The sequence below is a fragment of the Saccopteryx leptura genome, chromosome X, assembly GCF_036850995.1.
Source record: "Saccopteryx leptura isolate mSacLep1 chromosome X, mSacLep1_pri_phased_curated, whole genome shotgun sequence".
NCBI lineage: Eukaryota > Metazoa > Chordata > Mammalia > Chiroptera > Emballonuridae > Saccopteryx > Saccopteryx leptura.
The window spans coordinates 89,300,665-89,313,866 of NC_089516.1; the positions used below are offsets into that span (position 1 = coordinate 89,300,665).

Here is a 13,202-nt window from a genome sequence, read left to right on the forward strand (position 1 = left end):
CCCTTTGAGATAAAATGAAATATTCTGTAGATAGATAATGTTAAGCAGAGTGAGTGGCTATTTAACCTTAGAGCTATCAGAACCTAACATTATTATTATATAAAAGAGTTGCCAACATCCATGATATTTTCAGCCTGATATATAGTAGAATTGGAAAGTCTTTATTCGTAGATTCTTATCCTGCTTCCAAAACAAAAGTCACAGCTTCATCAGAAAGAAATGTCAAGTGGCTTAAAACTATGTAACAAGAACGATTTCTTCATATACCATCTTATACATAATAATATTAAGAAAAACAGAAACAATATTGAGCTTGAGTTCTATGTTCAGTATTAGACCCATTTTACAGAGGGAGAGTAGAGGTAACAAAAGTGAGGTAACCCAACCAATACAACTAGTAAGTCAAAACCAGAATTCAAGCCCAGCAATTCTGTCTCCTGAATGTGTATTAAAATCACTTGGGTTATAAGGTTTCAAAAAAAGAAAGCAAATGTTCACACTTGATTATTATTGGAATTCTTTTTTAAGCTTAAGGAAAGCTTTTGTAAATTGTGTGTATGTTGTTTGATACAAAAATGATCATTACCTCTGAAGAGCTGTGGAATATGTATTTGTTCTCACTCCAATATGTGCAGTATTGTAGGACTCATTTTTTTTTTCTCAGAGGGTGTACTTAAATATAATTGGATATTCTGGATGAAAATTATAGGAAATATCAATTTGGGCTTATTAAAATATAATACAAAATTTAGAAATAGTTACTGCCACATGTATATATGTGCATGAGTATTCACCATTCAAATCCTTCAAAATTTTCCTCCCTTTTAGTAGAATTGAATAAAATGCTTCTAAACTTCAATAAAAAAGGTTTCCTTCATTTGAATTTTAGTGTGGGAGTTATTCAAGTGAGTACTATGGGCAAGAGTCTTGAAGGCCTCTATAAAAGTGTTTCTCTCTGATGTGAATTTACATTTGTGGTAAAATATATGCTATTTTTAAGTTAATAGCTAGCATTAAAACAAATATTTCAATTAGAAACAATTTTTTTTCTCTGCCATTGCATTAATTGCAATTGCTTTTTTAAACTGTACGCAGTTTAGGCTATAGTGCCAGATATGTAATTTATAAATATTTATTTTAAAAATCAAATGGTATAGCTCTATACTATATTCTATTCATCTATGTATGTCTTTATTTTTTCAATGATTATGGAACAAGATAATTTTGCTTTGAAAATCTCAGAGTGAAAGAATAACCATTTTTTACTACTATTCTTTTTTGACCGTAATTTATTAGCAGCTTAAAAATACTTTCTGTTTACTTTTTAGCAAACAGGACTCCCTCATCAGAGGTGAAAAAAATAGTTTATTATTTGTACTCTAGCTACCATTTGGGTTGTAGATAGCCACATACTGGCAACTTCACAAAATAGAAAAGCATTTGTTTCTTGCTTTGATTTAATTTCTAGGTTACAAATGCTGTGGTTATTTTGTCCCTTTCTCTTAGATACTTGAAAGCAGAAATGAAAGGCTGAGGACAAAGATCCATCTTCTATAACTGTCTCTACTGTAATAAAATTTTGTTATTCTGCAATTTGGCTCTTGTTCCCTCCCAAACATATCTAAAAAATATTTGTCAATTAGGTGATTAAAATAAGTCTACAATAGAACCAAATAGAGCGTCCAACATACATTCACACATATATGGACAACTAATTTTGATGAAGGTGCAAAGGTAATTCAGTAGAGAGACAACAATCTTTCAACAAACAATGCTGGGAAATTTAATATCCACATGTAAAAAAAATAATTTCAATCTATACCTTGTACCACATATAAAGATAGATCAGATTAAATGTAAAACCTAAAAGTATAAAACTTCTAAAAAACAGAGAATAATATATTTGTGACCTTGGGCTAGGCAAAGATTTCTGAGAGCTGATACCAGAAACATGATCCATAAAAGAAAAAATATATATATTAAACTTCATTAAAATTGCAAGCTTCTGCTCTTTGAAAAACTGTGAAAGTCACTAATAAGAGGATGAAAAGAAAATCATGGCCTGGGAGAAAATATTTGTACAATTTACATCTAATAAAGGAATTGTATTGAAAGTATATAAAATATTCTCAAAATTCAATAGTGACACAATAACTCAACAGAAAAATGAGCAAAATATGAATAGACACTTCACCAAAAAAGATATATGGATGGTAAATCAGTACAAAAAAAAAGATGTGCACCATCATTAGTCATTAGGAAAATGCAAAGTAAAACCACAATGAGATACTACTATATATGTATTGGAATGGCTACATTTAAAAAGATTGACCATACCAAGTGTTGACACTCCTGGTGGGAAGGCAAAATTGTACAAGCACTTTGGAAAACAGGTAATTTCTTATAAAGTTAAATACACCTACTGTGTGATCCAGTCATTCCACTCCTAGGTATTTTTTTAAAGAAATGAAAACATATGGTCATACAAAGACTTACACACAAATGAACATAGAAGCTTTATTCATAGTAGCCCAAAACTTGAAACACAATGTTCATCAACAAAATGTGGTATATCCAAGCAATGGATAACTACTTAGTGACAAAATAGGAAAATGACTCTTCATGCATACAACAACATGGATGCATCTCAAAATGCTAAGTGAAAAAAGACAAGAAAAAGAAGGATATAATGTATGATTCCATTTATACAACATTTTAGAAAATGTAAACTAATCTACAGAAATAGAGATTAGATCATTTACTGCCTAGGGACAAGGGGAAGGATTACAAAGAGGAATGAAGAGACTATCAAAAGCGATGAAATATTTTATTATCTTGATTGTGGTGATGACCTCACTGGTGTGTAGATTGATCAAAACTTATCAGATTGTACATTTTATGTGCAGTTGTACCAATTATACTTCAATAAACCTTTTATAAAAAATTAACTTGTTTAAATCAGATAAAACCTGTCTAGATACAGAAACAAAAAACAGTAACATATTTATAAGTCAAAATATAAATGAACTTGCAATGTTTGACTTCTTAAATATCTACCTCAAAAGATAATGCTGCAGCGCTTGTCACTGTGTATTACTTTAGTGTGTTTGTGTGGCAGGGGTGATGGAGAGAACTGTGTAAATGTTCATTACTGTGAAGGTGTCTAAGTATACCAGTATATTATGTGTTAGGCATCATTTCATATAGAAGTACAAATATTTCACCCTCCAATATCATAAAATAATGGAACAGAGACCATGTGATTATGTAAGTAATTTATAGATAACCTAATGAAAAAAAATAAGCTTATTGTCTATGCTAGGACTAATTATTATAAAAATACTTATGGTAGAAATATAAGGTATTATGCATAAATTCAATTCATTATATAAAGAAAATACATATTTTCCTTTAGGTACCTGCCATTATAAAATGAGCAGACTGAAAAAGAGCTACAAAAAATAAGAGTGTTATTAGATTCTTAAGGTAGTGCATACACATTAAAAGCAGACCGTTGGGTTGGAATAATATTCCATTGTATATATGTACCACAGCTTTTATCCACTCGTCTATTGATGGAACTTGGGCTGCTTCCATAGCTTGGCTATCGTAAATGACGCTGCAATGAACATAGGGAGGGGTACATACAGGGGTGGGCAAAAGATGGTTAAATTACCAGCCATCATTACCTAAAAGATAAATTATAAGTAAGGATACAAAATAATAATGATAATAATAAGACAAATAATAAAAAGTAATACCAAAATAATAAATAAATAATAATACAAGAATAAACTCTGTTTCACATACTCACAACTGTAAACCTACTTTGCCCACCCTTGTATATTCTTTTGAATTAGTGTTTACAAAGGGGAGGGGGGTTAGGGGACTGGGTAAAAAAGGCGAACGAATTGAGAAGTACAGATTGAAAGTTATAAAATAATAAAAAAAATCGTGGCGATATAAACTACAGCATAGGAAATATAGTCAGTAATATAGTAATAACTATGTGTGGTCCCAGGTGGGTACTAAAAATATCAAGGGAAATACTTTGTAAAGGATACAATTGTCTAAATATTATGCTGTACAACTGAAACTAATACAAAATAATATTAAATGTAAACTGTAACTTAAAAAAAAGTAGAGCACAGTGGTTAGAAGAAGTAACATATCATCTCTGGCTTGTGAAAAATAAAAATAAAACAAATTTCCAAATTGAAAATCTGAAAAGTTTATTAATATATTATCTTGTTTTTTTTCTTTTTTTCCCCCATTCCATTCCAAACTTTTCTGTATCAGTTTAAGTGGTTAAGTACTGATACTTGAAAAGTATCTAAACAACCTTCTCAGTAAATCATTTTAGCATGAAAGCTGTAATTGAGTAATATTTGTCCAATATCATTAAGTCAAAAAAGAGTATTTTCTAAGAGTCACAATTGCCTCAAAGCACGGTCAACATTATTTTACCTTTAGGATTTCATCACCACTTAATTTCTTTCTTAAATCAGTGGAAAAACAAGCAAAGAATATGATTAGGCAACTTTCAAATGGACAAAAAATATACATATGGAAAGACATTTAATCTTATTACTAATCTAAGAAATACAAATACATAATAATAAAAAGTTAATTTGAAGATGTTTATTAAAAATGTGGATTCTGATCTCTTTTCTGTGTACTCTGAGACACTTTTAATTTTATATTTTGATTTCAATGCACTTCCTGAGTTTTTATTCAGTGTATATAATTTTGACAAAATATGAAGTTATTTAAAAACTATTTCATTATTTTCTTGCAAAAATGTATTCACTAACAGATCAGAAAATTCAGAAACAACCAAGCAATTCAGTTAATATGATAAAGGTGGTATTTCTCATACGTGTAAGACAGAAAGGTTATCAAATAAATGGTACTAAAAAAATTAGCTACCTAATAAAATTATGTATGTATATGTATTTTTAAAATTTGGATCCCCAACTAATTGTTTACTGCATAACACTAATTCCTGATGTTACAAAATTTAAAAGGCATTTTAAACCATTAAAATACTATAAAATATAAGAACAGTCATTAAAAAGAGATATCTATCATTTTAAATAAAAATAAGTTGCAGAATAATATTTATGGCATAACTCCATTGATTTAAATAATTGTTTCCATACTATATGTTTTGAATAAAAGTATGAAATGAAGGAATACTCACCCAGTAAATTCTAATCACCGTTAAGTCACCATCCTCTACCACAGGTGCCTGGCACATCCAGGCACAACATATATTAGCAGAATGACTAAATAAATGACCTCATATGATTCTTGGTGGGACTGTAAATTGAGATAACTTTTCTGGAGAGAAGTTTGGGAATACGTATCAAAGAAAAAGAATGAGCATACAATTTATTCCAACACTTCCATTTCTAAGAATTCATCCTATGACTAATTGTCACAAGTGCACATAGTAGGTATGCAGAGCTAATATTTTTACAACAGGGAAAATTGTGTATGTTAGAGAAAAGGTAGTATGGGAAGTATATGCCTTTACAATGGAAATCTGGTCAAATAAAATAAGGCAAATATTACCATGGAATATGATTTTTTAAAATAAGATGATGATCATTTACCATAAAGATATAGCTAAAATTAATTGATAAGTGACCAGATTACAAACTACAATGTGATATCACATAGTAAAACAGTAAATTTAAATAGACAGGTATATGTACAAATTAGTTTCAGGAAGGAAATGCAACAAAATGCTAATACTGGTTATTATTTGTTTGCTAAGGCTGTGTATTTTCACCATTACTGGAATTTGCTATATTGTATTTTTCCTTTAAGATGCTTACATACTTTGACAATCAGAAATAAAAAATAAAAATAAATTCATTTACAAAATAGAAAATAAGTGTTTCCTAACACATACATGACTAAATGACAAAGCACAAATCCTCTAATAAAAGGTAACATAAAGATTAATGTAACTTTAATATTTTTATTCACTTGAAATGAATAATTCATCATATTTTATATTTTTATTTACTATTTGTATTCTATGAAGAGGCTTGCTTAGATAGAGGATGTGATTAATTAGGTTATTTTCTACATTAGTATATCAAATCACCTCTGTGGATTTTTCTGCTTCCATAGATATAGTAAAACATCTTCCAATTAAGTCTTATAAAAGACTACTTTCTGTGAATTTTTATTCATACACAGATAGGTAATTCTTGTTATTCATAAAAATGGGCTAAAACATGTTCCTTACCTTTCAATGAAAAGTAAACACTGGTCTTTTTGGTTGTACCAAGGGAGTTGTTCTGTAGCAGAAAAGAATCCTGTAAATAAAAATAACACAATCCTGTTTTAAACTTCATTTTGCAAAAGCTTATTCACACATTAATGGACTTGTAAATCATACTGCAGTTTGGCTAGAATTTCATAATTTTAGAAGGAAACTGGTAGCAGATGACAATGTCAACTATACTCTGACAGAGGATGCACTTTCACTAGCACAAATTCCCCCTCCCGTCCTCCTGTTCCTGGAATTAAAAGCTGCTGCAAAGAAAGTATAGAACAAACAAAACAGTCTGCTTTTAAATAATAGTACCTAACATTTGAATACGCTTTAATTTTATCTACAAGCTTTTAGGCATTGAGAAGGGCTACGTGGCAAGTCAGCAGTAACATTAGGTCCATTATATACCAGCTGGAAAAGAGAAATATAATTTAAAAAAATGGTGTAACTGACTCACGGTAACATAGGTTCTCAAACCTTGTAGATGGATATAAACCAGGCTTGCCAAGCATCACAGACAGCCCTTATTAAAACTGCTACGTGGAACGCAATCTGCCTGGTTTCTAGCCCCTCCTCCTTTGCCCAATAAACGACTGCCCCTTTATTTTCAGTGTAAAAAGACATGGTCATAGAATATTTCGATAAAGAGATTTTTAAAAATCATACATAATCACATCGCCCAATGATGCCATTTAGAGTATTTTCATCCAATTTTTTAAAAAACAGATTTTTGTGAGAGCCCCCTTACAAACCAAACAGGAATTCTGGATGAGCGGATGGGAAAAGGAAACTTCTTTTCCTTTGTTACGAACTATGGCTAGTATTTTTACCTCTTATCTAAGCTTTTTTTAATATAAATTATATAAAATATAAAGATAGAATTTTGAGGGGAAAAACGTCTTCCAGGGGTGTGAGCCTCTGCTACCAAGGAGCTTCTGGGAAGGTGGGCAGAAACTGGAGGGGTGGGTGGAGCATTTGGACAATCATTGGGCTAAGAGCTTGTCAATCAAGCATGCCCAGCAAGTAAGATGCGAGCTAAAGGCACACTGGGAGCTAAACTAAGGGGTGGTAGGGCAAAAAGGGGAGGGGGCTTGCGACCTGAACGGTGGAGAGATCTCGGGGTCTCACACTGCACCATTCAGCGGCGGCACGCCTCTGTCTGTCGCAGCGGCAATCGGGAGGGGGTTGCCGCCGCTCTCGCCCAGGCCTCTGTTGCCACTGCTGCCGCCGGGTGATCGCCGCTGCCCATCCCCGCCAGCCCTGCGCTGCTGCTGCCTTTGTCGCTGCCGCCTCTTCATCCCGAGCCTCCGCCACCCAAGCATCCGTGAGTCATTTTCGGCCCTTCTCCGGGCGCGCGGTTTCAGCGGTAGTTGCTACCTTAAGAGGCTTGCATACTTGCAAAAATGGCAGAAGCGGATCTTAACTTGGTCTCAGAACCAGCCGCCGAGGGGGTTTCTGAAGAGATGATGGCTAGCTCGTCTGGTGATTCCGGGGAGGAATCTGACAGCAGTAGCTCTAGCAGCAGCACGGGTTGCAGCAGCAACAGCAGCAGCAGCACCACCACCACCAGCAGCAGCAGTAGCAGCAGCAGCAGCAGCAGCACCAGCAGCACCGGCGGCGGCAGCAGCTGCAGCCATTTATATAGAAAGAGGTTACCTGAGCCTTCTAGAAGGGCCCGGCGGGCTCGGTCGGGTGAAAGTTTCTTGGATCGGCTGCCTCAGGCCGTTCGAAATCGTGTGCAGGCGCTCAGAAATATCCAAAATCAATGTGACAAGGTAGACGTCTTATTCTTAAAGGCAATTCATGGTCTTGAAAGAAAATATTCCGAACTCAATAAGCCTCTATATGATCGGCGATTTCAAATCATAAATGCAGAGTATGAACCTACAAAAGCAGAATGTGAATGGAATTCAGATGACGAAGTGTTCAGCGGTGATGAGGAGGTGCAGGAAGACAGCCCTAGTGAAATGCCTGCTTTAGAGGGTGACGAAGAAAACGACCCTAAGGAAAAACCCAAGGTAATGGCTGAAGAAAATGAGAGTCCGAAAGAAATTCCGGAGGCAGATGCCGGAGAAAAAGCAGAGTCTAAAGATCTGGAGGCAAAGCCTGAAATGAAGGAAGAGCCTAAAGATCTGGAGGCAAAGCCTGAAATGAAGGAAGAGCCTAAAGAAGAGCCCCAGGCAAAGGCAGAAGATAATGAACAGCCTAAAGCAGCAGAGGCTAACGCAAGGGCTGAAGTAAAAGACGCTCCTAAAAGAGCTCCTGAGGTCAGGCCTAAAGAAAGAGTGAATCTGAAAAGAGCTCGTAAGGCAAAGCCAAAGAAAGAAGATCCTAAAGGCGTCCCTGACTATTGGCTGACTGTTTTAAAGAATGTTGACAAGCTCGGGCCCACGATTCAGAAGTATGATGAGCCCATTCTTAAATTCTTGTCAGATGTTAGCCTGAAGTTCTCAAAACCTGGCCAGCCTATAAGTTACACGTTTTATTTTTCTTTTCGGCCCAATCCATACTTCAGAAATGAGGTACTGACCAAGACATATATAATAAAGTCAATGCCAGATCACAATGATCCCTTCTTCTCTTGGGGATGGGGAATCCACGATTGCAAAGGCTGTAAGATAGACTGGCGGAGGGGTAGGAATGTTACCGTGACAACCACCCACAGTCGCACAACTGCCACAGGAGAAATTGAAATCCTGCCAAGAGTCGTTCCTAATGCATCATTCTTCCATTTCTTTAGCCCTCCTGAGATTCCTGAGATTGGAAACCTGGACCCACGAGAAGATGCTATACTTGATGAGGACTTTGAAATTGGTGAAATTTTACATGATAACGTCATCCTCAAATCAGTCTATTACTATACAGGAGAAGTTAAGCGTTTCTATCATAATGGTAAAGAACGTAAAAACAGGAAATACCGAAAATAAAGAGCCTACCTGAAAGAATTTTCAAGGTCTCAAAAGTTTAAGAAAAAAGTGAAACAGCCTTGAAATAAAACCTGCCCTATAACCCCATTAGTATTCTTGACAGTCTTGTGTTTTTGTATTTTCTTGGTGGTCTAAAAAATTGTCTTAAAATGTCTAAGTATCAATTATAATATAACCTGTTGTAGTGTAGTAATAGTCTTCAAAAACTGTAAACTGCTGTTATGTAAAGCATGTTAATTTGGTACTACAGTTTTGATTTTTGTGAAGTCCTTTTGTCATGTTCTTATTCAAATGTATCTGTAACAACTGTCAGAATTGTTAACTGAGAAAAAAAAATATCTGCTTGAACAAAAAAAAAAAAAATTCCTGATGTACTAACGCAAGTGCTTTTTTTTTCCAGCCCAGAACACTAAGGGTTTAAATCTGCTTGCACTAGCTGTGCATTCATTACTTTGCTATAGAAATACAGTACTTAATATTAACTAGAATGCTGCATTGTGAAATTTCACTGCTTGAAAAAATATTAGTATATACTTAAGAATGCCCATACAGACTGTATATGATATGAGTATAACTTTCTGTAACAGTGGTCTATAACTTTAATCATAATGAAGTGATTGTTTACCTCTGAGGTATTAATATGACATAGTATTTTTAAAAGTTTCCTCATCTTATATTGTGCAACTGTAAAGTTACCACATTTTTTTGTAATATGTTCTACTTTGCCTTTCACTGAAAATAATCACTTTACATCATTTGATATTTTTCATGTACTTCCATTGCAGCCTAAAATAAATAAATGTCAAATAAAATATATCATGATGCAAAAACCTAGCATTGTCTCCTAATTATAAAAAAATAGTACTTATTGTAAAAAAGTAGAAAGTACTGAAGAAAACGAATTTTAAAAATATAAGTGTTATAGCATTATTTTACATTTCCCCAGATCTTAGCTCTTCTTTGGAGGATACACATTCAAATGATTAGAAAGATATGGGACAGGGGAGAAGATAAGAAAATGGAGAAAGAAGAAAAGGGAAGGTGGAAGGGGGGGAGAAAATGGAGGAAGGTGGAAGAAGAGAAAGTGGAGAGGGAAAGAAGAGAAAGGTAAGTAAAATGAGGAGGGGGATGAGTAAAAAAATGGGAGGGAAGTATAAAGAGAAGAGGGTGGGAAGGAGGAGGAAGGGGAAGGAGAGGAAGGGAAAGGGGAGGAAGAGAATAGGGAAGAAAGGGGTGGAGGGGAGAAGGGAGGAAGGGAAACTGAGGGTGACAAAAGGAAAGGATGGGAGGGGTAGGGATGGGAAGAAGGGGAGGGGGCAGGAGATCCTCACCCACAAAGGCCTTCTGTATAAGGTGTTGCTTTTACTTTCAAGAGAAGGATAGGTCCATGACCCAGGACCATGCTCCACCCTGACTGGGGAGCATGTCACACTGCCAAGTGTGGCATATTTTTGCCTATAGAAAACAGCATCCTCTCACCTCTTCTGCACAATGCAGTTAGTTACAAGGTAATTAGATATTAAGATTTTGGTCTGAAATTAGTGTGAGGCAGAGGGCCCATAAACTCAGTTTACCAGAGGGCTTTTGCACTTGGAACAAAGGCACAGGCACAACAAATAATAAAGTGCTATCTTATTTCACCATTTTCCACATATATTTTCCTTCAAGACCTTACAGGAAAGAGATGTGGTAGCAGGAAGATAGGATTTGGAAATTTCTGGGTCTCTAGGCAATAAAATTACATAACAGTTTTTTCCAAATCCCACCATACGTAATTTACTATTTTGCATTTATCCTTGCTTAATAGTCCCCCACTCCCATATCTATAAATGTAAAAGTGTTACAAGCCATGATCTATTATAAATGTTTAAATATTTAAGGTGTAAGGATTCATACAAAATCAGGAATCAAGTGATTGGTTTTAGCCATACCATTGCACTTTTTTTTTTTTTGCGAGTGCCTTTTTTTCCCCTGAGGTTTTTGCATCCATCACAAACAGGTATAGCAGCAGATCTACTTATATGCCAAGCCCAAAACGAAGACTATAATAAATATGGTGTACCTGGCTCACTGCTACAGAGGTTCCCAAGTCAGATATATACTGTGCTTGCCAGACATCACACGCAACAGAGCCCTTAAAAGTTCTATATGCAATGCAACACCCTTATTGCATCTTAGATCACTTACCGATTTATTTTAGCCCCTTCCTTCCCGCTCTGTATTTTCCAATATTAAAGGAACGAGTGCCATTATAGAATATTTGCGAAATAGAAGCAGAAATGCAGAAAATAAAAATCATTCAAAAGCACACTATAGTAAAATCTGCCCTGCAGGTAAATTGATACATTTCCCCCCAGTCCATCTCTTTTATCACAAGTTCATGGCTCAAATCACAATGTGAATTCAAGTTGGGTGTGTGAAAGAAGACAATTGGAAAGACAGCTTATTGATATTTTTACCTTTTCAGTTTAAGCCTGGGGGACGGGGAGCAGGTCCCAGGGATTTTTTCATCAGTAAAGCTAGGATTCCGGAAACGCAAGCGGTTTGTTAGGGGCTACGACCACCTTGGCTATTGGAAGTGGGTGGATAGAGCCCGGGAAACCCGTTGGAGTTACACAATCATTGGGCTACGGTTTGTCCATCACATTTGCTCAACCAATAAATCATGTCAGAAGGAGGAGCCGACTAAGAACACCGCTCATCCGAAGGGAGCCAGGGCATGAGAATACATTTTATGGTCTTTTCCCGCACCTTCTTCCTAGTACACTGATTCTGTTAGCTGCAATTCAAGGCTGAGGTGCTGAATCTTTCACTGCTCCTAACCCTACCGGGGACGTCGTCGTCTCCTCCTGCCCGTCCGCTGCAGTCGTCACCACCTCCCCCTTTGTGAGTTCTTTCCCATCCAGGCGTCCAGGACAGTCATTCTAAAAGTTTGCTGTTTTCCTCTAATGTGGCAGACTTGGGTGTCTAGACGCTTTCCTAAGCAGCAGGGCGTAATGGTAGAAAGTGCTGAATTAAGTGAAGAAAGTGACAACACACATAATCAGATGATGCAAATACTCAATTATGTGACGACCCTAGGGATGCCGGGATGCCGATGTCCTTGCCTTCAAAAAGCGTCAGGGACCATGGGATAAGATAGAAGCCTGATTTGAAAAGGAATTGCAGCTTTTTATGCCCTCACTTGAATGTAGGATCTAATGAACACAATAAACTGAGGAACCAAATAGAAATCAGAGGCAGGGTCACAGGGAACAGATAGACAGTTGTCAGAGAGAAGGGGAAAGAGGGCTGGATCAAAGAAGGTGAAGAGATTAGCTAAAAAAAAAAAATGTATGTACATAACACATATATAGACAACAGGGTAGGAATAGCCAGAGGGAAAGGGGGTGGATGGAGGGGAAAGGGAAGAAGAGGGGGAATAAGGCTGAGAGAGAGACTTCATGGAACATGGGGGGACATTATTAGTGTGTAGCTCGTGTTATATTGAGTGGGAACCTTGAAACCATGGCAACAACAATACATTGAAATAATAATAATAATAATAATTAAGAAAATAACAGAAAAGGAATTGCAGGCTGTTGGAAAAAAGTATAAACCCTCACTTGATGAGGTGTTTGTACCCACTGGCCCATGTATTAAAACAACCTGCAGTATAATAACTTAACAGTTATGCATTACTTCAAATTTTATGTTTTGCAGGTTTTGCAGAGTATATTTTTAAATTTCAACAGTGAAATAATTTAAATATTAAAACATGGAATTTGAGCCTGACCAGGCGGTGGCACAGTGTGGTACTGGGACGCGGAGGACTCAAGTTCCATACCCGAGGTTGCCAGCTTAAGCGCAGGCTCATCTGGTTTGAGCAAAGCTCACCAGCTTGATCCCAAGGTCACTGGCTTGAGCTAGGGATTACTCGGTCTGCTGAAGGCCTACAGTCAAGGCACATATGAGAAAGCAATCCTTAAAAAGAAGGTATCACA

General features: G+C 36.0%; 2 protein-coding genes across 3 annotated transcripts in view; one reads left to right on the forward strand and one right to left on the reverse strand.

The window, feature by feature from the left end:
* The window catches only part of FAM133A (family with sequence similarity 133 member A), a 35,875-nt gene extending 24,115 nt beyond the window's left edge, over window positions 1-11,760 (reverse strand). Inside the window, exons 1-2 of one of the 2 annotated variants that reach the window (XM_066357370.1) lie at window positions 11,679-11,760; window positions 6,263-6,332 (exon numbers count right to left, since the gene is read on the reverse strand). The gene's annotated coding sequence lies outside the window, so the exon portion shown is untranslated. Of the gene's footprint in view, window positions 1-6,262; window positions 6,333-7,122; window positions 7,186-11,678 lie in introns of those variants that run through there. The other variant, XM_066357369.1, reaches the window with a different exon arrangement.
* Window positions 7,377-10,038, forward strand: NAP1L3 (nucleosome assembly protein 1 like 3). Its single transcript, XM_066357283.1, has one exon. The coding sequence runs from the start codon at window positions 7,696-7,698 to the stop codon at window positions 9,217-9,219; it is 1,524 nt and encodes a 507-aa protein (XP_066213380.1). The 5' UTR covers window positions 7,377-7,695; the 3' UTR covers window positions 9,220-10,038.
* Window positions 11,761-13,202: the final 1,442 nt, after the last annotated feature.